At 43.6% G+C, this 24,952-nt stretch overlaps 1 protein-coding gene across 1 annotated transcript in view; it reads left to right on the forward strand.

The window, feature by feature from the left end:
- The window catches only part of myo1d (myosin 1D), a 103,237-nt gene that overhangs the window by 10,025 nt on the left and 68,260 nt on the right, over positions 1-24,952 (forward strand). The window contains exons 2-5 of the mRNA XM_041858363.2: positions 20,974-21,182; positions 22,066-22,159; positions 24,371-24,536; positions 24,647-24,700. Coding sequence (XP_041714297.1) covers positions 20,974-21,182; positions 22,066-22,159; positions 24,371-24,536; positions 24,647-24,700 — 523 coding nt within the window. The remainder of the gene's footprint in view (positions 1-20,973; positions 21,183-22,065; positions 22,160-24,370; positions 24,537-24,646; positions 24,701-24,952) is intronic.

Here is a 24,952-nt window from a genome sequence, read left to right on the forward strand (position 1 = left end):
ACAACCCCCTGTAATCTGAAACACATTACCGCCTTTACATAAAAATATATACACTACCGGTCAAAAGTTTTAGAACACCTACTCATTCAAGGGTTTTTCTTTATTTTTACTATTTTGTACATTGTAGAATATTAGTGAAGACATCAAAACTATGAAATAACACATATGGAATCATGTAGTAACCAAAAAAGTGTTAAACAAATCAAAATATATTTTATATTTGAGGTTCTTCAAATAGCCACCCTTTGCCTTGATGACAGCTTTGCACACTCTTGGCATTCTCTCAACCAGCTTCACCTGGAATGCTTTTCCAACAGTCTTGAAAGAGTTCCCACATATGCTGAGCACTTGTTGGCTGCTTTTCCTTTACTCTGCGGTCCGACTCATCCCAAACCATCTCAATTTGGTTGAGGTCGGGGGATTATGGAGGCCAGGTCATCTGATGCAGCACTCCATCACTCTCCTTCTTGGTCAAATAGCCCTTAAACAGCCTGGAGGTGTGTTGGGTCATTGTCCTGTTGAAAAGCAAATGATAGTCCCACTAAGCCCAAACCAGATGGGATGGCGTATCGCTGCAGAATGCTGTGGTAGCCATGCTGGTTAAGTGTGCCTTGAATTCTAAATAAATCACAGACAGTGTCACCAGCAAAGCACCCCACACCCTAACACCACCTCCTCCGTGCTTTACGGTGGGAAATACACATGCGGAGATCATCTATTCACCCACACCGCGTCTCACAAAGACACGGCGGTTGGAACCAAAATCTCAAATTTGGACTCCAGACCAAAGGACACATTTCCACCGGTGTAATGTCAATTTTCGTGTTTCTTGGCCCAAGCAAGTCTCTTCTTCTTATTGGTGTCCTTTAGTAGTGGTTTCACACAGTCTCCTCTGAACAGTTGATGTTGAGATGTGTCTGTTACTTGAACTCTGTGAAGCATTTGTTTGGGCTGCAATTTCTGAGGCTGGTAACTCTAATTAACTTATCTTCTGCAGCAGAGGTAACTCTGGGTCTTCCATTCCTGTGGCGGTCCTCATGAGATCCAGTTTCATCATAGCGCTTGATGGTTTTTGCAACTGCACTTGAAGAAACTTTCAAAGTTCTGGAAATGTTCCGTATTGACTGACCTTCATGTCTTAAAGTAATGATGGACTGTCGTTTCTCTTTGCTTATTTGAGCTGTTGTCATAATATGGACTTGGTCTTTTACCAAATAGGGCTATCTTCTGTATACCCCCCACTACCTTGTAACAACACAACTGATTGTCTCAAACGCATTAAGAAGGAAAGAAATTCCACATATTAACTTTTAAGAAGGCACATCAGGTGACTACCTCATGAAGCTGGTTGAGAAGCTGCCAAGAGTGTGCAAAGCTGTCATCAAGGCAAAGGGTGGCTATTTGAAGAATCTCAAATATAAAATATATTTTGATTTGTTTAACACTTTTTTGGTTACTACATGATTCCATATGTGTTATTTCATAGTTTTGATGTCTTCCCTATTATTCTACAATGTAGAAAATAGTAAAAAGAAAGAAAAAGCCTTGAATGAGTAGGTGTTCTAAATCTTTTGACCGGTAGTGTGTCCGCCAGGTCTAACAGACGTCTCATTTGTGGACTGTGTGCATTGGCAGCTGTGCCGTCCAGCGCCATGTTTGTGGTCCTCCTAATGCTTCCTCTCTCTTCCACTCTCTCTTTCTCGTTTTCTCTTTTCATATCCCCCATTGCTTTTCTCTCTCCATCTTTCTCTCTCTTTTTCCCTTGCAAATTCCCTTCCTCCAGGCCGGCCCGCATTATGTTGTCCACATTCTTGATATTAGGTAGGGTTATACAGTAAGTTACCCATCTTTTGTATAGAATGTGTACTACTCATTCAATAGACAGTTCTGTCTGGCATATGCTCACTGCACAGGGCAATCTATCCTAGGTCTGGGAAGACCTTGATTCAATCTTGATAGATCCAATCAGATTAGGCTTCCCATTAAGGCTGTCTGGCTTTAACGAGGTGAAGCACATCCTCCACTACATTAACTCTCTGCCTGTAATTTCCCAGAAACCAATTTACTTACAGACATGACGCATGTTGCATTCATGTGAATAACAATCAGTTTCTGTAATGAATGAGTAAGGTTTGTCAGGAATCCCTTGTGTCATGTCATCCAAGAATCCTTAAAAGGCCCAGTGCAGTCAAAAATGTGATTTCTCTGTGTGTTATATATACACTACATTACCAAAAGTATGTGGACACCTGCTCGTCGAACATCTCATTACAAAGTCATGGGCATTAATATGGAGATGGTCCCCCCTTTGCTGCTATAACGGCCTCCACACTTCTGGGAAGGCTTTCCACTACATGTTGGAACATTGCTGCGGGGACTTCCATTCAGCCTCAAGAGCATTAGTGAGGTCAGGCACTGATGTTGGGTGATTAGGCCTGGCTCGCAGTCGGCGTTCCAATTCATCCCAAAGGTTTTAGATGGAGTTGAGGTCAGGGCTCTGTGCAGGCCAGTCAAGTTCTTCCACACCGATCTCGACAAACCATTTCTGTATGGACCTCGCTTTGTACACGGGGGCATTGTCATGCTGAAACAGGAAAGGGTCTTCCCCAAACTGTTACCACAAAGTTGGAAGCACAGAATCGTCTAGAATGTCATTGTATGCTGTAGCGTTAAGATTTCCCTTAGCTGGAACCAAGGGGCCTAGCCCGAACCATGAAAAATAGCCCCAGACCATTATTCTTGCACACACTGCAGCAGGGATTTTGGCCCAATCCTCCAAACAGACCTTCTCCAGATCCTTCATGTTTAAGGGCTGCCGCTGGGCAATACGGACTTTCAGCTCCCATCAAAGATTTTCTATTGGGTTCAGGTCTGGAGACTGGCTAGGCTACTCCAGGACCTTGAGGTGCTTCTTACGGAGCGACTCCTTAGTTGCCCTGGCTGTGTGTTTTGGGTCGTTGTCATGCTGGAAGACCCAGCCACGACCCATCTTCAATGCTCTTACTGAGGGAAGGAGGTTGTTGGCCAAGATCTCGCGATACATGGCCCCATCCATCCTCCCCTCAATACGGTGCAGTCGTCCTGTCCCCTTTGCAGAAAAGCATCCCCAAAGAATGATGTTTCCACCTCCATGCTCCACTGTTTTTGAGTCAGTCATATGCGTGGTCTAAATAACTCAACTGGCTAGTTTGCCTGTCTATAAAGAGAAGGGCGGGCTGTACATTGATCCTGCTGCTCTGATTGGATAGAGTGAAGCTCTATTTCTCTGTCCACTCGTTTTATAATTTAGATTGCTGCTGCCTTCTACTATGATAAATCACATAACAAGGACGTTTGCTATCAATGTGCATAATACAGTGCATTCGGAATGTATTCAGACCCCTTGACTTCTTCCACATTTTGTTACGTTACAGCCTTATTCTAAAATGGATTACATTGTTTTCCCCCCTCCTCAATCTACACACAATACCCCATAATGACAAAGCAAAAACTGGTTTTTAGAAATGTTTGCACATTTATATTTATTTACATACAGTTGAAGTCGGAAGTTTACATAAACCTTAGCCAAATACATTTAAACTCAGTTTTTCACAATTCCTGACATTTAATCCTAGTAAAAATTCCCTGTTTTAGGTCAGTTAGGATCACCAATTTATTTTAAGAATGTGAAATGTCAAAATAATAGTAGAGAGAATTATTTATTTCAGCTTTATTTCTTTGTATGTAAACTTTCAAGTTTACACACACTCAATTAGTATTTGGTAGCATTGCCTTTAAATTGTTTAACTTGGGTCAAACGTTTCGGGTAGCCTTCCACAAGCTTCCCACAATAAGTTGGGTGAATTTTGGCCCATTCCTCCTGACAGAGCTGGTGTAACTGAGTCAGGTTTGTAGGCCACCTTGCTCGCACACGCTTTTTCAGTTCTGCCCACAAATGTTCTATAGGATTGAGGTCAGGGCTTTGTGATGGCCACTCCAATACCTTGACTTTGTTGTCCTTAAGCCATTTTGCCACAATTTTGGAAGTATGCTTGGGGTCATTGTCCATTTGGAAGACCCATTTGCGACCAAGCTTTAACTTCCTGACTGATGTCTTGAGATGTTGCTTCAATATATCCACATAATTTTCCTTTCTCATGATGCCATCTATTTTGTGAAGTGCACCAGTCCCTCCTGCAGCAAAGCACCCCCACAGCATGATGCTGCCACCCCTGTGCTTCACGGTTGGGATGGTGTTCTTCGTCTTGCAAGCATTCCCCTTTTTCCTCCAAACATAACGATGGTCATTATGGCCAAACAGTTCTATTTTTGTTTCATCAGACCAGAGGACATTTCTCCAAAAAGTACGATCTTTGTCCCCATGTGCAGTTGCAAACCGTAGTCTGGCTTTTTTATGGTGGTTTTGGAGCAGTGGCTTCTTCCTTGCTGAGCGGCCTTTCAGGTTATGTCGATATAGGACTCGTTTTACTGTGGATATAGATACTTTTGTACCTGTTTCCTCCAGCATCTCACAAGGTCCTTTGCTGTTGTTCTGGGATTGATTTGCACTTTTCGCACCAAAGTACGTTCATCTCTAGGAGACAGAACACGTCTCCTTCCTGAGCGGTATGACGTCTGCGTGGTCCCATAGTGTTTGTACAGATGAACGTGGTACTTTTCAGGCGTTTGAACCAGACTTGTGGAGGTCTACAATTTTCCCATGATGTCAAGCAAAGAGGCACTGAGTTTGAAGGTAGGCCTTGAAATACATCCACAGGTACACCTCCAATTGACTCAAATTATGTCAATTAGCCTATCAGAAGCTTCTAAAGCCATGACATCATTTTCTGGAATTTTCCAAGCTGTTTAATGGCACAGTCAACTTAGTGTATGTAAACTTCTGACCCACTGGAATTGTGATACAGTGAATTATAAGTGAAATAATCTGTCTGTAAACAATTGTTGGAAAAATTACTTGTGTCATGCACAAAGTAGATGTCCTAACCGACTTGCTAAAACTATAGTTTGTTAACAAGAAATTTGTGGAGTGGTTGAAAAACGAGTTTTAATGACTCCAACCTAAGTGTATGTAAACTTCCGACTTCATCTGTACATATTCAGACCCTTTACTCAGCATTTTGTTGAAGCACCTTTGGCAGCGTTTACAGCCTCGAGTCTTCTTGGGTATGACGCTACAAGCTTGGCACACCTGTATTTGGGGAGTGTCTCCCATTCTTCTCAAGCTCTGTCAGGTTGGATGGGGAGCGTCGCTGCACAGCTATTTTCAGGTCTCTCCAGAAATGTTTGATCGGGTTCAAGTCTGGGCTCTGGCTGGGCCACTCAAGGACATTCAGAGACTTCTCCCGAAGCCACTCCTGCGTTGTCTTGGCTGTGTGCTTAGGGTCGTTGTCCTGTTGGAAGGTGAACCTTCGCCCCAGTCTGAAGTTCTGAGCACTCTGGAGCAGGTTTTCATCAAGGATCTCTCTGTACTTTACTCCGTTAATCTTTTCCTTGATCCTGACCAGTCTTCCAGTCCCTGCCGCTGAAAAACATCCCTACAGCATGATGCTGCCACCACCATCCTTCACATTAGGGATGGTGCCAGGTTTCCTCCAGACGTGACGCTTGGCATTCAGGCCAAATAGTTCAATCTTGGTTTCATCAGACCAGAGAATCTTGTTACTCATGGTCTGAGAGTCCTTTAGGTAACTGTTGTCAAACTCCAAGCGGGCTGTCATGTGCCTTTTACTGAGGAGTGGCTTCTGACTGGCCACTCTACCATAAAGGCCTGATTGGTGGAGTGCTGCAGAGATGGCTGTCCTTCTGGAAGGTTCTCCCATCTCCACAGAGGAACTCTGGAGCTCTGTCAGAGTTACCATCGAGTTCTTGGTCACCTCCCTGACCAAGGCCCTTCTCCCCCGATTGCTCAGTTTTGCCGGGCGGCCAGCTCTAGGAAGAGTCTTGGTGGTTCCAAACTTCTTCCATTTAAGAATGATTGAGGCCACTGTGTGCTTGGGGACCTTCAATGTTACAGAAATGTTTTAGTACCCATCCCCAGATCTGTGCCTCAACACAATCCTGTCTCTGCGCTCTACGGACAATTCCTTCGACCTCATGGCTTGGTTTTTGCTCTGACATGCACTGTCAACTGTGGGACCTTATATAGACAAGTGTGTGCCTTTCCAAATCATGTCCAATCAATTGAATTTACCACAGGTGGACTCCAATCAAGTTGTAGAAAAATCCTAAGGATGGTCAATCGAAACAGGATGCACCTGAGCTCAATTTTGAGTATCATAGCAAAGGGCCTGAATACTTATGTAAATAGGGTATTTCTGTTTTTATTTTTAATACATTTGAAAAAATGTCGAAAAACCTGTTTTCACTTTGTCATTATGCTGTATTGTGTGTAGATTGATAATTTGTATTAATTTAATCCATTTTAGAAAAGGCTGTAACGTATCAAAATGTGGAAAAAGTCAAGGGGTCTGAATACTTTCCCAATGCACTGTATCTAACAAGTGCGGCAAGGGTAGGGAAAAAATATGAAACGCTAATGCGCATTCTGAGTGAGTGACAGTAAACTTGGCTGCCCGCTGCAAGCTGAGGATACACACACCCACCCACCCCTCCGCACGCTGCTTCTAATTTGCAGTGAGAACGTGCAGGGAGGTATTTTACCAACATCTATTTAGGTATATTAAAACACTTTTTCTGATCACGAGTATCAACCGATCCGACTATCAACTGTCAGTTTACGGATACGAATACGGCCGTTTCGGCACACCCCTACCAGACACACTTGTCTAAATTTAATGGGTCATGTGAAAGAAATGCTGTAACCACCCCTCAGCCACATTAGCTAAGTGGATGGGTCACTTTTGTCTAGACATGTACACATGTTCATGAAATACAACAGATGGCCGTAATCACCCCCAGACACACCTGGCTAACTTGATGGGTCATGTAATCATCTGGCGAAGTAGAGTCTTGTTTAGACATGTGGCTAGACATATCATACACATAACTTTAGCGAGCCATCAAGCTAACGTTCACTAGCTAGCTAACAGTACGTTATAACTTTCAATGAAAACGACTTTCTGACAAAATTTGAAATGTGTAATATCTGAAAATGTAGCTAGACTCTTACCCATATGCATGGCAGCGTGTTCTTTCTGTTTTAGTTTGTAGCTAGCTACAGCTTGTTTGGCCCGTTGTGTCAAGTCACTCCGGTTCACACTGACCGTGTGCAAAAAGTAGTTGAAATCAAATCACATTTTATTTGTCACATACACGTGTTTAGCAGATGTTATTGCGGGTGTAGCGAAATGCTAGTTCTGGGCAGCAATGTTGTTGAGAGCAGTAGCAACACTTTTGCAGTTCTCCATGGCTAACGTTACATCTTTCAAAAAACTGCGGTAGCAAGGATTATCTACACATAATGAGCAGCTCATGTTATAGACATGTTGTAGATGTCCAGCCCATCCATTATCTCAGCCAATCATGGCTAGCGGGAAGGTTCCTGTCTTTTTCCGTGGCTAAAACAACTAGGCTCGTAATTTAACAATTGTATTCGTATTTACAGATGGCATACACGTTTGTTATTAAGGCACATGAAAGTTCACAAGTTCCAGAAGGCATTTCTGGCAAAATATGCATTTTGATTAAAAATAATAAGAATACAAAAAAAACATTCAAATGCCTCTCCTGTGAAGTAGTGACGTGCGACATACGCCTAGCTTCTTGAAACGGGTTACATTTGATATTGAGATAAAAATGGCTGCATTTTACCTTTTTAAGTGTGTGTGTGTGTGTCAAACAGTAATTATGCTGTGTGTGTACAGTCGTGGTCAAACGTTTTGAGAATGACACAAATATAAATTTTTACAAAGTCTGCTGCCTAATTTTTTTATGATGTCAATTTGCATATACTCCAGAATGTTATGAAGAGTGATCAGATGAATTGCAATTAATTGCAAAGTCCCTCTTTGCCATGAAAATGAACTTAATCCCCCAAAAAAACATTTCCACTGCATTTCAGCCCTGCCACAAAAGGACCAGCTGACATCATGTCAGTGATTCTCTCGTTAACACAGGTGAGAGTGTTGACGAGGACAAGGCTGGAGATCACTCTGTCATGCTGATTGAGTTAGAATAACAGACTGGAAGCTTTAAAAGGAGGGTGGTGCTTGAAATCATTGTTCTTCATCTGTTAACCATGGTTACCTGCAAGGAAACACGTGCCGTCATCATTGCTTTGCACAAAAAGGGCTTCACAGGCAAGGATATTGCTGGTAGTAAGATTGCACCTAAATCAACCATTTATCGGATCCTCAAGAACTTCAAGGAGAGAGGTTCAATGTTGTGAAGAACGCATCAGGGCGCCCAAGAAAGTCCAGCAAGCGCCAGGACTGTCTCCTAAAGTTGATTCAGCTGCGGGATCGGGGCACCACCAGTGCAGAGCTTGCTCAGGAATGGCAGCAGGCATCTGCACGCACAGTGAGGCGAAGACCTTTGGAGGATGGCCTGGCGTCAAGAAGGGCAGCGAGGAAGCCACTTCTCTCCAGGAAAAACATCAGGGACAGACTGATATTCTGCAAAAGGTACAGGGATTGGACTGCTGAGGACTGGGGTAAAGTCATTTTCTCTGATGAATCCCCTTTCCGATTGTTTGGGGCATCCAGAAAAAAGCTTGTCCGGAGAAGACAAGGTGAGCGCTACCATCAGTCCTGTGTCATGCCAACAGTAAAGCATCCTGAGACCATTCATGTGTGGGGTTGCTTCTCAGCCAAGGGAGTGGGCTCACTCACAATTTTGCCTAAGAACACAGCCATGGATAAAGAATGGTACCAACACATCCTCCGAGAGCAACTTCTCCCAACCATCCAAGAACAGTTTGGTGACGAACAATGCCTTTTCCAGCATGATGGAGTGATAACTAAGTGGCTCGGGTAACAAAACATCGAAATGTTGGGTCCATGGCCAGGAAACTCCCCAGACCTTAATCCCATTTGAGAACTTGTGGTCAATCCTCAAGAGGAGGGTGGACAAACAAAAACCCACAAATTCTGACAAACTCCAAGCATTGATTATGCAAGAATGGGCTGCTATCAGTCAGGATGTGGCCCAGAAGTTAATTGACAGCATGCCAGGGCGGATTGCAGAGGTCTTGAAAAAGAAGGGTCAACACTGCAAATAATGACTCTTTGCATAAACTTAATGTAATTGTCAATAAAAGCCTTTGACACTTATGGAATGCTTGTAATTATACTTCAGTATACCATAGTAACATCTGACAAAAATATCTAAAAACACTGAAGCAGCAAACTTTGTGAAGACCAATACTTGTATCATTCTCTAAACATTTGACCACGACTGTAGTGGCTGGGGCGGAATGGGCGATGATGTCATTCTCTAGTTCTTTTGTTCCCTTGTCCACCTGTTGGCTCTGTGCCCTAAGGCACTGTGGGGGATCTGGCTTTCACAGCCAGGTCTGAGATCAGATCACAGCCCCAGCATATGACTCACTTCACTGTGGGGGATCTGGCTCACACAACCAGGTCTGAGATCAGATCACAGCCCCAGCATGACTCACTTCACTGTGGGGGATCTGGCTCACACAACCAGGTCTGAGATCAGATCACAGCCCCAGCATGGCTCACTTCACACACCTTTTGAATGCCCACCTAGACACTCTCTCTTTCTCTTTCTTTCTCTTTATCTATCCCACACTCCCTCTATCTCTATACGGTAGCTAAGTATGCTCTAATATTTCCACCCCAACTTCTCCCTTCCCTCCCTTTCTCTTTGTCTCCCACCCCTCTCCTCTCTGAAGTATCTTTATTGAATTCTTGAAACTTTTAATCTGATTAAAATGAATAGTTTCTTCTCTCGCTGAGCTCCCCTAGCTCAGGATCGGCTGTGATCTCCTTCGTCAGGGTAGTAGACAATAAAGGGCAGAGGCCCAAAGAAACACTACTGTCTGTCAGCCACCCGATCTCCAGCCAAGCTGTTTACACCTGGCTTCCATATCCTAAGTATTCAGATGCGAGCCAATGACGTTCATGGGAACACATGCTAGGCTATATCTCATACGTTAACATGAAAAATGCTCTGCGCTTTATTGTACATTTCATACAGTGTTCTTATGACTGAATGTGTATGACGACTGGATGGGCACCTCCAGTAATTGTCATCATATGAAGGGCCTATAACGTACGACCTATGACCCAGACGTTTTCCTTGTCATGTCGTCAGGAGAATGTCCCTAATCATATGATATTAGCTATCATAGATTGGCTCGTAATAATGGTTAATTTCATAATAATGGGAAGGTTAACTTGTTTGTTTCTCTCTCTCTCACCCTTTCAATACTGGGTGTGTCATGTCCTGTAGTTTCCCTGTCACATCCTAACATCTGTCCCAAACCATTGAAAAGTAAAGGACTCTCAGCTGCATCCTCTCCCCTATAGAGCCGGAAGAGCCGCTAACGCTAGTTGCTAACCCATCTGATTGCTATCATAAATCTGCAGACGTGCTATCATTAGAGTGAGGTAGTGATCTCACCCAGTCAGCTCTGCGCCAGCTGTGCTCCAGTAGCTACACTACGGTAACAGAGGGGAAATCCAGTTCCACTCCTACAATATGTGCTAGTGAAAATGGATTTGTCTGTGGGCCAAGGGCTGGAAGTGTTGTGTTTAAGGCCCCATGTCTTCCACAGCCAAGCAGACAGGCTGGAGTGGGAGCTAGGAGCTTCTGTTTAGCACTAAGGAACAGTTTACAAAGCAATGGAAAATCTCCTAATGCAGTCCTTAGATGTTTGACAAGAACTGAAGGAGAAGGAGGAGGCCCATTGGCTGTAAAGAGAGTGATCGGGATCCATGCTATGGTTGCTTCATTCAGGTGTGATGGGCAGTAGGCCATAAGATACCATTTTGTATCGGATCAGATATAGTATGTACTTTGACTCGTAGTTGTCGTTCAGTTTATCATGTCTAGATCTTGGAGATTTGTCAGTTGTTACCTGTGACTAAATATGTGTTTTATATCTATGAATTGACCAGTAATGGGCGTTTTTGAAGTGAATATCTCTTCAATGGAATCAAACATTTTTCCAGAACTATGACTTCCTGTAAAATAGCATTGGCTGAAATCACCCAAAATGGCCTTAAATAACCCTTAACTTCATGTAAACAAACTTAAATTATCCCTGAATCACCATTTTCCATTTCTCACTCTGAAACAGCCCCATAAAAGTGGGAAAAAAACCGTCATCCCTGAGAGGTCGTACCCAGCATGCACTGGGCTAGATAAGCTGTAAATCATGCAATCAGACTAAACAGAGACAGCGGAACACTGTTTGGTGGTAAATTCATGGGGAGAGAGAAAATTGGAACAGCCAGCGATTATCCCTGTCTTGATTACTGGAAATCCCCAACAAGGTCACAGTCACTGATAACAGCCAGCCAGCAAGTGTTGTGTTGTCTATTATATTGGATCCTTGGTGATAACACTGTGGCTGTGTCCTATTCCTTTTACCCCTAGGCATCTTCTGAAGGTTTGGAATGATGAAGTAATATGGTAACAACTCCACCTTGCCCTGTTTTTTATATGCCATTCCAATCCTTTCAGTTGTATACAAGTGTCTAGGGGATAGGCTCTAGAGGCTATTTGGTTTAAAGAGGTCTCTTAGGACCACCATGTTATTTACATAGGTTTGTTAGGTTGCATTCTTCTCTTTATCTGTCTTTTTAAGGATTTTCATTCTGTTTCTATCTACAAGCCATCAGACTGCTGAACACTTGAACTGGACTGACCACCTGCTCTGATTCTCCACACCTTAGCACACATCCACTCACTCATGCACACGCCCACACAGACATACACACACACACATACATTCATGCTACACACACACACATCACAACTGCTGCTACTAGATAGGGTTGGGCGGTATCCATATTTTCATATCGTCATACCGTCCTCTCATTCTGGGATTTACGGTATTACCAGCGAAGTACACAAGTGGATGCCAAAAAACCAGCAAAAAAGGCCATTGGGCATCTATTACCAGAATGCTACGAAAATTAGCACAAATAATAGCGAATTTCCATGGAGGCTGCTTGCTAAAGAGTGCAAATGAACAGAAACGAATTGCAAAGACAGGCTTTCCAGCTCATAAAGTTATACATACAGTATATACAGTGGGGAGAACAAGTATTTGATACACTGTATATGCAAATTAATTACTTAAAAATCATACAATGTGATTTTCTGGATTTTTGTTTTAGATTCCGTCTCTCACAGTTGAAGTGTACCTATGATAAAAAATTACAGACCTCTACATGCTTTGTAAGTAGGAAAACCTGCAAAATCGGCAGTGTATCAAATACTTGTTCTCCCCACTGTATGTAGGAGCTACCGAATGCCTTTTTTGGCGAGTTTGGACATGGACATTTTACAAGCGAATGTGAAAATATGCAAATTAACAAAGTTTTGAGGCTTGCTTGTGTCGTGGAAATTACCACCAGGGACAAACTTAAATTAATCATTCTTTATTATCAGCAAGCTGGAGCGGTTCCAACAAACTTAATGCACCATAGTACATGTCGGTCGGGAGCTCTCTCGGGGCAGTCCCGTTAGTTCTCTTATATACTGCTTACACAGTCAAGTTAGATTTGCATGATTTACAATATTCATTATTCATCATTGATTAATCATTAACGTTTGGTTCCTGCATGTGACTGGCACCGTCTCCTATCTTAATTTATCTAATATATTCTGGGCGTTCTGCCAAAGGGTCTGAGGAGGGGGTCATGACCTTCTCCCCCTCATATCTCTAAACAGCACCTACAGGAACCAATGATTGTATTAGACAAGATGTACAATTCAAGGCTATCTCTTCAGACAACAAAACTTCTGTCACAATTGCTTGTCTTTTTTTTCTCCCAAATTTCGATCTTGTCTCATCGCTGCAAGGTTGAGTGATGCGTCCTCCGAAACATGACCCGCCTAACCGCGAATCTTAACACCCGCCTGCTTAACCCGGAAGCCAGCCGCACCAATGTGTCGAAGGAAACATTGTCCACCTGACAACCGAGATCAGCCTGCAGGAGGAATCGCTAGAGCGCGATCAGCCAAGTAAAGCCCCCCCGGCCAAACCCTCCCATAACCTGGATGACGCTGGGCCAATTGTGCGCATGGGACTCCTGATCACCCGGGTCTGTAGTGACGCCTTAGACCGCTGCGGCACTCGGGAGGCCCCACACTTGCTTGTCTGAAGGGTCCCCTGAGTGGCGCAGTGTGGCACTAGAGATCCTGGTTCAAATCCAGGCTCTGTCGTAGCCAGCCGCGACCGGGAGACCCATGGGGCGGCGCACAATTGGTCCAGGGTAGGGGAGGGAATGGCCGGCAGGGATGTAGCTCAGTTGGTAAAGCATGGCGTTTGCAACGCCAGGGTTGTGGGTTCGATTCCCACGGGGGGCCAGTATGAAAAAAATATATATAAAAGATAACTCACTAACTGTAAGTCGCTCTGGATAAGAGCGTCTGCTAAATGACTTAAATGTAATGTAAATGAAGGAAGTGCTGCTTGAAAGTATGTTAACCCCTTGTGCAATTACAGATGTTTTCAGTTTTTACCATGAAATCTTCATTTAATCAGAACCAGTCTTTTTGATCTGACATAACAGGTTTATATTTACCAATACCATAAGTTGGTGTAGAGGAAATCATGCATGTAGTAGAAAAACAAAATTAAAAAGGAATTAGTGCAGGTGCAAAAATAAGTGAACCCTAAGTTGCATTGGTTAAATCAAGTAGGTAAGTAGAATCAGGTGGGTAAATAATTAGCTACCAAATTCACCAATTAAAGGAGAGATCGTTAGGAAAGAGTTTGGGCGGGACTCTGATAAAAAGAGATAAGAAACCTGGTCAGTTTGGTGTTACCCATCCAGGTGAATGCAAAGCACACCATGCAGAGAGGAAAGGAGATCTGAGGACATCTGGACGAGGGTAGTGAGAGCACATCAGTCTGGGGAAGGCTATAAAATCATCTCAAAAAGGTTTGAGCTCCATCAGTCCACTGTGGGGCAAATCATTTACAAATGGAGAGCATTTAACATGACAGCAACTCGGCCTAGAAGTGGACGCCCTTCCAAATTATCCCCAAGAGCCACAAGAACAAAAATAAATCAGGTAAAAGCCAACCCAAACATAACATCTAGAGATTTGCAGACCTCCCTTGCTGCATCTCAGTTAACTGTGCATGCTTCAACAATAAGAAGAACACTGAATCGAAATGCCATTCATGGGAGGGTTGCTAGGAAGAAGCCTCTGCTGTCAAAAAAGAACCAAACTGCCCGTCTTAACTTTGCCAGAGACCACCTAGACAAACCTGAAGGTTTCTGGAAGTCCATTCTCTGGACCTATGAGTCCAAAATGTACCTTTTTTGATAACACCGCTATGTTTGGGAAAACTCAACACAGCCTACCACCAAAATAACCTTATCCCAACAGTCAAACATGGTGGTGGGAATTTTTAAGATCTGGAGCTGCTTTTCCTCCTCTGGACCTGGACGACTCCACATCATTAAGGGAACCATGAATTCTGAGGTATACCAGGAGATTCTTGAACAGAACGTCAGGCCATCAGTCAAGGAGCTAAAGCTCGGCTGAAAATGGGTCTTCCAACAAGACAACGACCCAAAGCATTCAAGCAAATCTACCAAAGAATGGCTCAGGAGAAAGAAGATGTGTGTTTTGGATTGGCCAGGTCAAAGTCCTGACCAAGAACAGAGAGGAGAAAAAAATCTAGAAAATCAAAAGATAACTCATCCAAAGGGCTTTGACTTCTCAAACACGGCAGAAAGCTAACACAATATGATGCCCCGCCACCTTATTAATTCAGCCACTTACTTTTTTGTAAACACAGATTTAAAATGCTTCTTATTGTAATTTCTGCCCTGCATCAGACTAATGTTGTGGTTCAGTTGCACTTCTCCACTCAGAATGCCTGTTTGTGAATTCTTATCTATCAGCAGAGATCTACTATTTCTCTGGAGCGCTCTGACTGATGTGTAGCTAAATTTCTCTTGAGCGCTCTGACTGATGTGTATCTACATTTCTCTGGAGAGCTCTGACTGATGTGTATCTACATTTCTCTGGAGAGCTCTGACTGATGTGTATCTACATTTCTCTGGAGCGCTCTGACTGATGTGTATCTACATTTCTCTGGAGCGCTCTGACTGATGTGTAGCTACATTTCTCTGGAGCGCTCTGACTGATGTGTATCTACATTTCTCTGGAGCGCTCTGACTGATGTGTAGCTACATTTCTCTGGAGCGCTCTGACTGATGTGTAGCTACATTTCTCTGGAGCGCTCTGACTGATGTGTAGCTACATTTCTCTGGAGCGCTCTGACTGATGTGTAGCTACATTTCTCTGGAGCGCTCTGACTGATGTGTATCTACATTAACTGATGTGTATCTACATTTCTCTGGTACTTTCTCGGTGTAGCCAGCCTACTTTTCTCTGGTAAAATGCAAGGTTAACTTTAAGCAAAACATTAGGAAATGTAGCTGGCTACATTCTTTCTATGATAAACATTAGAAATATGATAGCCATGCATAGTTTTTGCAAAAAATACCTTGCTTTTTAATTGTAAGCTCATTTTACTTGTGTGGCTGCCAGCAAAAAATAGCGTTGCACATCTGTTGTCATCTGATGAAAATGAAGCTATTTTCTGCCGAATGTGTTGCACTAATGTATTTTCTGTTAAGGAAAACTATAGTTGCACGTCCCTGATCACTCTATTGAAGCAAAAAAATCACTGTTGACTTTTCTCTGGGCAAAAATGTATGCACGCATGACTAAGTCGCTTTGGATAAAAGCGTCTGCTAAATGACATATATTAATATAAAATGCGACCCCCGTCAATAGGACTCACCTGCTCCCACTTTCTCCCGTTGTGCTATTTACAAACAAACACGTGACTGGCTCACCTGTTCAGGGGAACTACGGTAATCTTCATAATGTGACAGGTGAAATGAAGAACTCGATCTGCTTTATCTCCTAACGTATTGCACAAGTGGACTGCAGGTACTTAAAAAATAGCTACAAATATTGAAATTGATTGAAAAACTACAAATAATTAGTTTAAACGGTATTGACGGTATCGAAAAACCACCCTGTGGCTATTTTCAAATACACGGGTAAACGGTATATACGGTATCCCACCCAAGCCTACTACCAGACTCTTATTACACTGCTCAATTTAGTCACTTGCCCCCCTTCCCCAATACACGTGTAAATATTGGACTATAAATTGTTCCTGTATTATACTTATGTATTAATCTGTTCTACTGCCATTTATTTCGTATTCGTATATTTTCTTATTTCTTATTGTTGTTGCATTGTCGAGAAGGAACCTGCAAGTAAGCATTTCATTGGTCGATGTATACCATGCGTATCCTGTACATACGACTAATAAAACTTGAAACTAAACTTGAGTGAGAAAATTGCATTGGAATCCTTATACGGAGGGTAGGGACTGACATTCATACTGAATTAGACATTACAGTGGCTCAACAAGTTCAAAGCCCAGGGTAGCTCTTGAGATTGATTGATTGTTTGTTGTCTAGCTTGTGGTGTAGCTCAAAGGGTATCCCTCCTCCTCTTTTTGTACTGTATAAGGAGGCCTCTCTGGTCTCTCCCTCTCAGGTTTCTCGCTCTGGTCTCTCTCTCTGGTTTCTCTCTCTCTCTCCGGTCTCTCGCTGGTCTCTCTCTCGCTGGTCTCTCTCTCCCTCTCGCTGGTTTCTCCCGCTGGTCTCTCTGGCTCTCTCTCTGGCCTCTCTCTATGGTCTCTCCCTCTCTCTCTCTCTCTGGTTTCTCTCTCCGGTCTCTCCCACTCCCTATCTGGTCTCTCCCTCTGGTCTCTCCCTCTCTCTCTGGTCTCTCCCTCTCCCTCCCTCTGGTCTCTCCCTCTGGTCTCTCTCTGGTCTCACCCTCTCTCACTCTCTGGTCTCTCATTGTCTCTCTCTCTGGTCTCTCTCTGGTCTCTCTCTCTCTGGTCTCTCTCTCTGGTCTCTCCCTCTCCCTCTGGTCTCTCCCTCTGGTCTATCTCTGGTCTCTCCCTTTCTCACTCTCTGGTCTCTCCTTGTCTCTCTCTGGTCTCTCTCTGGTCTCTCTCATGTTTTAAATTTGAGTAATTTAGCAGATGGTCTTATCCAGAGTGACTGACAGTCGTACATTAAAAAAACAAAGTGACCCGAACTCCAATTCAAATGTAAATGTTTTCCTCATTGAAAAGCATTGAAGAGAATTGGAATTTTAGTGTACTTCCTGAATTGACTGGAATTGAAATAGAATTGACCCCAATCCTGGTAAGTGCATACATTTTTGGACTCTCTCGCTCTCTACCTCTCTCTACCTCTCACCCTCCCTCTCTCCCTCTTTCTGCTGTGGGCCCAGCTGTGAGTTGAAGAGTGTTTGACTGGCATGGGCCACAGCCTTAATCTCCCTCCAGCAGGACCCCTCCCTAGAGCTGCCGGGAAACCGGAGGAGAAGGGACAGAAGGAGGGAGGGAGAGAGGGGAGGAGCGCTGAGATATGCTGACATCTACACCCTCAAGCTCTGACGCTAGAGTTGCCATAGAACCCTCCCACCCACCTCCAGTTTTTCTAAAGACCCTAGCCCGGACCCACAACGTTTCTCAATCTCCCAGAAACAGCCACACAACGTTTAGCCTAGACTCCCACTCCACTCAGTCTGTTTTGTTTATTTTTTAAATAATCTCTCTGTGTTGTTACTGAAATCCCCCAGAATGAGACTCGCTGAACCAGATGGGGGAGTCATCCAGTGTTCTCACACACACTCTCCCACAGATGTCTCTCTCATCATAAAATGCGCACAATTGATTCTGTCTTTGGACAGATCAAGAAGAGATGATGATGGATTAGGACATGAATCATAATGTATATTTGTAAAAGCCCCAGAGGTTAGGAAAACACCAGGACACTGTCTGTATTGTTGAAACGGCCTGACGGACTGTTTGGGTGGAACATTGTTTACCCAATCGACTGTTCGGTTGTACCGCAAACAGATGATGATTGTGTTTTTTCGCTACCATATATGGCATTATAGAGTGTGGATGGAAACCAAACCACAATGACAAAATGACACTCCTTAGTGATGTTCTCGATAACACTGTGATTTTGGACCTCCCACGTATTGTCTGAAACCTGTTAGGTCTATAGTAGCCTACCTTGCATTATGTAGATTCGCATTCAACGATTTTGCTGTCAACTCTGTCAACTCTGTCCTACCTCTTTAAGGAATACCTGGGATAGTATAAAAGTAATCCTTCTCCCCACCCCACCCCCCCCAAAAACAATTTTTTAAGAAGAAATTAAGAATTAAAAAAGTAGAAAAATATAAAAATAAAACATTGTAAAGTGGTTGTCCCACTGGCTATCATAAGGTGAATGCACCAATTTGTAAGTCGCTCTGGATAAGAGCGTCTGCTAAATGACGTAAATGTAAATGTAACTCCTTCTAATCAGCTGAGATCACAGCCACAGATGGAACACTCCCAACTGGTAGTTCATTGTTTACATTCCTCCAGATGACATTGTACACGTGCACTTTAAGTGGGCAGCTCACTGTGTTGGCCAAGGCTATGTAGGGGAAAGGAGGCCTATCTGTGCTTCTCAGACAAAGACCCCCAATTGACGTCTGAACAATGGAGCGGGCAGTGCACACAACAGCGTTCTGCCCTGGAGGATGGCACAATGGCTCCTTATCTAGTGCCAGGGGAGGTGCCACCAGCCAGCCTGCCAGGCTACCAGCCTGTCCACCACTTCCACAGGTCCCCGGGCATGGGCACACGATGCCAACCTGGGCACACGAGCACAGCGTCTCGGTGTCACCCATGCCCAGTGGCGCGTGACATGACGACATTCACACATGGCTGGCTGCAGGAGAATGAGCTAATCACCGCCTGTGTTGACCTGTCAGAGAATTAGCTGTGGTTGTTGGGGTAGAGATTGATTGTAGTGTTCTCTGTGTACTTTAATTAAGCTCTCGGTCTCTTTCATTTGTTCTCTCAGTTCTCATTTAATATCTAAAGCCGTCGTTCTCTGCTCTTCTGTCTGTCTGTCTCGGTGTGTCAGCTGGAACACTGATTAGATTACAATCAGCTCTGTGTGTGTTTGGCCAGTTCTTCAACAACCATTGTGTGTATGTTGTGGCTTACCTCAATTGCTCTGTCAATGTTTGTATGTTGCTCAGTTCAGTGTTTATTATTTTAAGCATGACCAATGCCCAGCACATCATGACAATATCAATAGGCTTATATCTAACAACACAAAATTGGTTGCTTTATCTGATATACAATCAAACAGGATTCCAAAAACATTATATAAATCGGAAAATCCCCATCATTTCACTGACTGTAGGTAGAGATTACCAAGCCAAAAGTCCATATTCATCAGAAGCCAAGGTTTCTTTCCAGGGACTCTGCACAAGGGCAGTGCTGTAGCAAAGGTGATTATTGTCCTAAGATCTTAATTACGATAACCAGGTCTTTGAAATACTGTAAAATGGGATATTGTCTTAGTAACTTACCTGGCTATATCACATAAATAAATAAATACAGAGTTTCACAGTCTGGAAAAGCAGTCATCCTGAAGCTGTATAGCTGTATTCCACTGTCTGTTAGTGTAGGCTCCTGGAACCCAGGGCCGCCAGGAGGAACCCAGAGGCCAAAGCAGAGGTAGGCTTGGCCCTGGTGCAGCTGAGAAGAAAGGCCCTATTCTTCTGAGTAGGGGGAGAGACCCTGGTCCAGAGGAGGAAGGAAGTGAGACAGGCAGAGAGAGAGAAGGCCCAGATCAGCCCCAGTCAGCTCCTCTCTCTGCGTTCTGCACAGCTCTAGGATCAGTGTCTTATGCTGCATAATGGGTGTAGCCCTTGGAGTTGGACCTACCAAAACCATGTTCCTGGTAGCATCCATGCATGCATACATGCATTCCTCCTAGGCTGCAGATCAGTATAGAAAGCTATCAGTGTCTGAAGCATTGTTGTGTTGAAGGGGGGATTGAGATATAGAGAGGGATGCATCATTCTACAGTGATGGAGGTCCTCTTTGTTTAGATAGGGCGGCAGATAGCCTAGCAGTTAGAGCATTGGGCCAGTAACCGAAAGGTCGCTGATTCAAATACCCGAGCAGACAAGGTGAAACATCTGACGTGCCCTTGAACAAGGCACTTAACCCCATACTACTATGACTGACCCTGTAAAACAACACATTTCACTGCACCTATCTGGTGTATGTGACAATAAAACTTTATATAGTCTTACATAGAGAGCAGGGAACTAATGTAATCTGTTGCTCAGTGCTAGATTATGTTACCTCTGCACAAAGTCATAAAGGGTAGTCAAGGGTTATGATGAGAGTGAGAGCCGATTGCTTGGTTGTCCAAACATGACCTGGTATAGTCTCTGCTGTTTTTTTGTGTGCTAAAATGTTACATTTGACTGGAATACCTGCACTTCTGACCTGCATTTGTAGTGCCGTTATTACAATATGTTTTAAATATGTGCCTTTTTCAAAGTGTATACATTCTACTCCAAAATGTTGAAAGAAATGTACCCGTCCATTTCCTGTAACAATTTTTTTATTTAATTTATTTCACCTTTATTTAACCAGGTAAGCCAGTTGAGAACAAGTTCTCATTTACAACTGCGACCTGGCCAAGATAAAGCATAGCAGTGCGATAACAACAACACAGAGTATAGCAGTGCGACAACAACAACACAGAGTTACATATGGGGTAAAAAAACATAAAGTCAAAAAATACAACAGAAAATATATATACAGTGTGTGCAAATGTAGCAAGTTATGGAGGTAAGGCGATCTTATGAATCAGCAGTGTAGCATCTTGTTGTCAGGTGAGATGATGATGAGTTGACAATGCTCGTTGTCTCATGTGGCTGCAGGTTTGAGAAGGGCCGTATCTACACCTACATCGGCGAGGTGGTGGTGTCGGTTAACCCTTACCGCGCCATGAACATCTACGGTCGAGACACCATAGAGCAGTACAAGGGCCGGGAGCTGTACGAGCGACCGCCACATCTCTTTGCCATCGCAGACGCAGCTTACAAAGCCATGAAGAGGAGGAACAAGGACACCTGTATCGTCATCTCAGGTAACGGGGGAAGCCCCCAAAAACGTCCAATCAAATCAATTTTGTCTATTGAATTAATTGGAGCATAGAAATACACAACATAGTAGGAGATTATAATGGCTCATGCATGCTTATAAGAACTCCTGAGTGGCGCAGTGGTCTAAGGCACTGCATCGCAGTGCTAACTGTGCCACTAGAGATCCTGGTTCGAATCCAGGCTCCGTCGCAGCCGGCCGCGACCGGGAGACTCATGGGCGGCGCACAATTGGCCCAGCGTCGTCCAGGGTAGGGGAGGGAATAGCCGGCAGGGATGTAGCTCAGTTGATAGAGCATGGCGTTTGCAACGCCAGGGTTGTGGGTTCGATTCCCACGGGGGGCCAGTATAAAAAAAAAAATGTATTCACTAACTGTAAGTCGCTCTGGATAAGAGAGTCTGCTAAATGACTAAAATGTAAATGTAAATGTAAGAAGTAATACCCGTACATAACACTGGTTCAGGTCAAGTCATGTCTTCCTGGATGCCAACTTTAGTGTTTGTTTGAAAATGTAGCTTTAAAGTGTCAAATATGTCTGACTTTTGCTCTAATGTTTTCTGTCTGGAGTAATGTGAGTTTGTCATTTCGCTGGCGAGCCTTTTGGGGAAATCAATATGAAAATAGCAGGACCAATTCGTCACCTTCTTTCTAAGAAAACATTGAAGTGGCCAAGAACTGTGACAGCATGGTGAAACTATTTAGTTGATAAAGTGCCACTTAGTGGTGAAGTGAGGAATATTCTGTATCAAAAGGCATAAATCCCAAAACTCACCCTAAAGAAGCCTGTGTTAATGTAGATGACAATTTAGAGGTTCTTATTGGATTCACTGGCACTTTATAACAAAAATCTTTTAATTTTTTCATTGCAGGGGAGAGTGGTGCCGGAAAGACAGAAGCTAGCAAATACATAATGCAATACATTGCTGCTATCACAAACCCCGGGCAAAGAGCTGAGGTCGAAAGGTGAGAAATTCTGCCATTCTTCTGTGGGAAGTTGCCATTTTAACATTCTCAGAATGTCCATACTAAAGACCTGGGAATGCAGAAGTAATCAGAAATTGTTTGCATTCCCAGGAGTATGATAAACTAAAGGTCAAGGTAGTTGTCACCATATCACCCGTGGTATGCACTGGGAGTGTTTCTGCTAGATGGAGAAGAAATGCCTCTATCGCCATCGAGAATGTGATCATTCGGGACCAATTTTTTTAGTAAGAGTGCGTTGCTTGCCATGCGATAAGAGTAATATTGGTTGAAGGTAGGCTTGGGCAATATACCGTTCATACCGTATACCGCGGTATTTCAAAATGTTCAATACCGTTTAAAAAAATACCGCCTTATGGGGGTGCGTGCTACGCCACTGCTTATAACTAACTATAAGTGAAATATAACTATAACAAAACAAATCTAAGGTGTCAAATAAATGATATCCAGCTCAGGGCTCCAACTATGCATTTGGTTTGCTAACTTGCTAGCTAAGTGGCTAGATGTCAAGATCAAGCTTCTTGGTTACAGCACAGACATTTTTTATTTGTTTTGAAATAGCGCCCCCTTGTGTGCACATTCCATAATACCATATACACCGGCATGGTACAGAAACGGTATGACAGTATGAAAATCTGGATACCGCCCAAACCTAGTTGAAGGTTAGGGCAGGAAAAGAATGGGTGAGGTTGTACTTAACAACAGGAATATTTGGTGCAGAGAGAGAGGATAACCTATAGAAGATATACAGGAGAACACATGGAACGCGTTGCCACGGGAATTTAGCACGTACCTGTGGTGTATTTAACTGATAATGCCAGAGAAGCCGGCGTTTGGAGGATGTACAGTGAGGGAAAAAAGTATTTGATCCCCTGCTGATTTTGTACGTTTGCCCACTGACAAAGACATGATCAGTCTAACATTTTAATGGTAGGTGAGAGACAGAATAACAACAACAAAATCTAGAAAAACGCATGTCAAAAATTTTATAAATTGATTTGCATTTTAATGAGGGAAATAAGTATTTGACCCCTCTGCAAAACATGACTTAGTACTTGGTGGCAAAACCCTTGTTGGCAATCACAGAGGTCAGACGTTTCTTGTAGTTGGCCACCAGGTTTGCACACATCTCAGGAGGGATTTTGTTCCACTCCTCTTTGCAGATCTTCTCCAAGTCATTAAGGTTTCGAGGCGAACCTTCAGCTCCCTCCACAGATTTTCTATGGGATTAAGGTCTGGAGACTGGCTAGGCCACTCCAGGACCTTAATATGCTTATTCTTGAGCCACTCCTTTGTTGCCTTGGCCGTGTGTTTTGGGTCATTGTCATGCTGGAATACCCATCCACGACCCATTTTCAATGCCCTGGCTGAGGGAAGGAGGTTCTCACCCAAGATTTGACGGTACATGGCCCCGTCCATCATCCCTTTGATGCGGTGAAGTTGTCCGGTCCCCTTAGCAGAAAAACACCCCCAAAGCATAATGTTTCCACCTCCGTGTTTGACGGTGGGGATGGTGTTCTTGGGGTCATAGGCAGCATTCCTCCTCCTCCAAACACGTTGAGTTGATGCCAAAGAGTTCGATTTTGGTCTCATCTGACCACAACACTTTCTGACCACAACACTTTCACCCAGTTCTCCTCTGAATCATTCAGATGTTCATTGGCAAACTTCAGACGGCCCTGTATATGTGCTTTCTTGAGCAGGGGGATCTTACGATGGGCCTCCGCAGTGCATACACGTAGCCTACAGTTCTTCATAGTTCTCGCCAGAGAAGACAGGGAAGAAACCACCCATTTACCTCTAGGCTGCTATACATATTTGTTTGGTTTGTCATTCTAACTCTGTGTATTCTCAAATTGAAAAAAGTGAGGGACTCCTCACTCCTCCGCACTCCGGCAGCACTACACCCCTGCCTATCAGGTCATTACTAGTTATTACCCCTGTTATCATTTCTACATTGGCTCAAAGATCAAAGCTCAGCTGAATGAATGCTTTATAACCCTCCTTATGACACGCATATGTTTGGCACACACCGCTCGTAATAAAATCCCAGAAATAGGGCTGTTAATGGCATTTTAGTGCTGAATATATTGCCCTTGACCCACAACATCTTCCCTGTAGCCATTTTAAAGGAGTAAAACTGTAGTTTTGTGTTAGTATCACTGAGAACATGTGTTGCCTCTCTCTCTCCAGGGTGAAAAACATGCTGCTGAAATCCAATTGTGTCCTAGAGGCCTTCGGCAACGCCAAGACCAACCGCAACGACAACTCCAGCCGCTTCGGCAAGTACATGGACATAAACTTTGACTTCAAGGGAGATCCCATCGGGGGCCACATCAACAACTACCTGCTGGAGAAGGTAGGGGGCGCTAGAAATAATTGTTTTATTCCCAATGAGATCACCTTTATAGATAAAGATAAATTATATTTCACTCTGAATCAATTAAACTAAATCGGTTTCTCTTACAGTCCAGAGTCATCTTCCAGCAGGAGGGGGAGAGAAGTTTCCACTCATTCTACCAGGTGTGTGTAAGCGTTTACGTGTGTGTGTGTGTGTGTGTGTGTGTGTGTGTGTGTGTGTGTGTTACACGCCAGACTGATGCCACCATAAGCTGCTATACAGACCAGATGGTCTGTGACTGTGTTAATCATAAAGGCATGGTGATATCATAGATTTTACAGCTCCATGCTGTCAGTTGAAAATATATATATCCATCTTCTCACCCCATTAACTCCACAAATAAACATCCATATTTCTCACTCCATAAACGACCC

This window comes from Coregonus clupeaformis, chromosome 1 (assembly GCF_020615455.1).
Source record: "Coregonus clupeaformis isolate EN_2021a chromosome 1, ASM2061545v1, whole genome shotgun sequence".
Classification (NCBI taxonomy): Eukaryota; Metazoa; Chordata; class Actinopteri; order Salmoniformes; family Salmonidae; genus Coregonus; species Coregonus clupeaformis.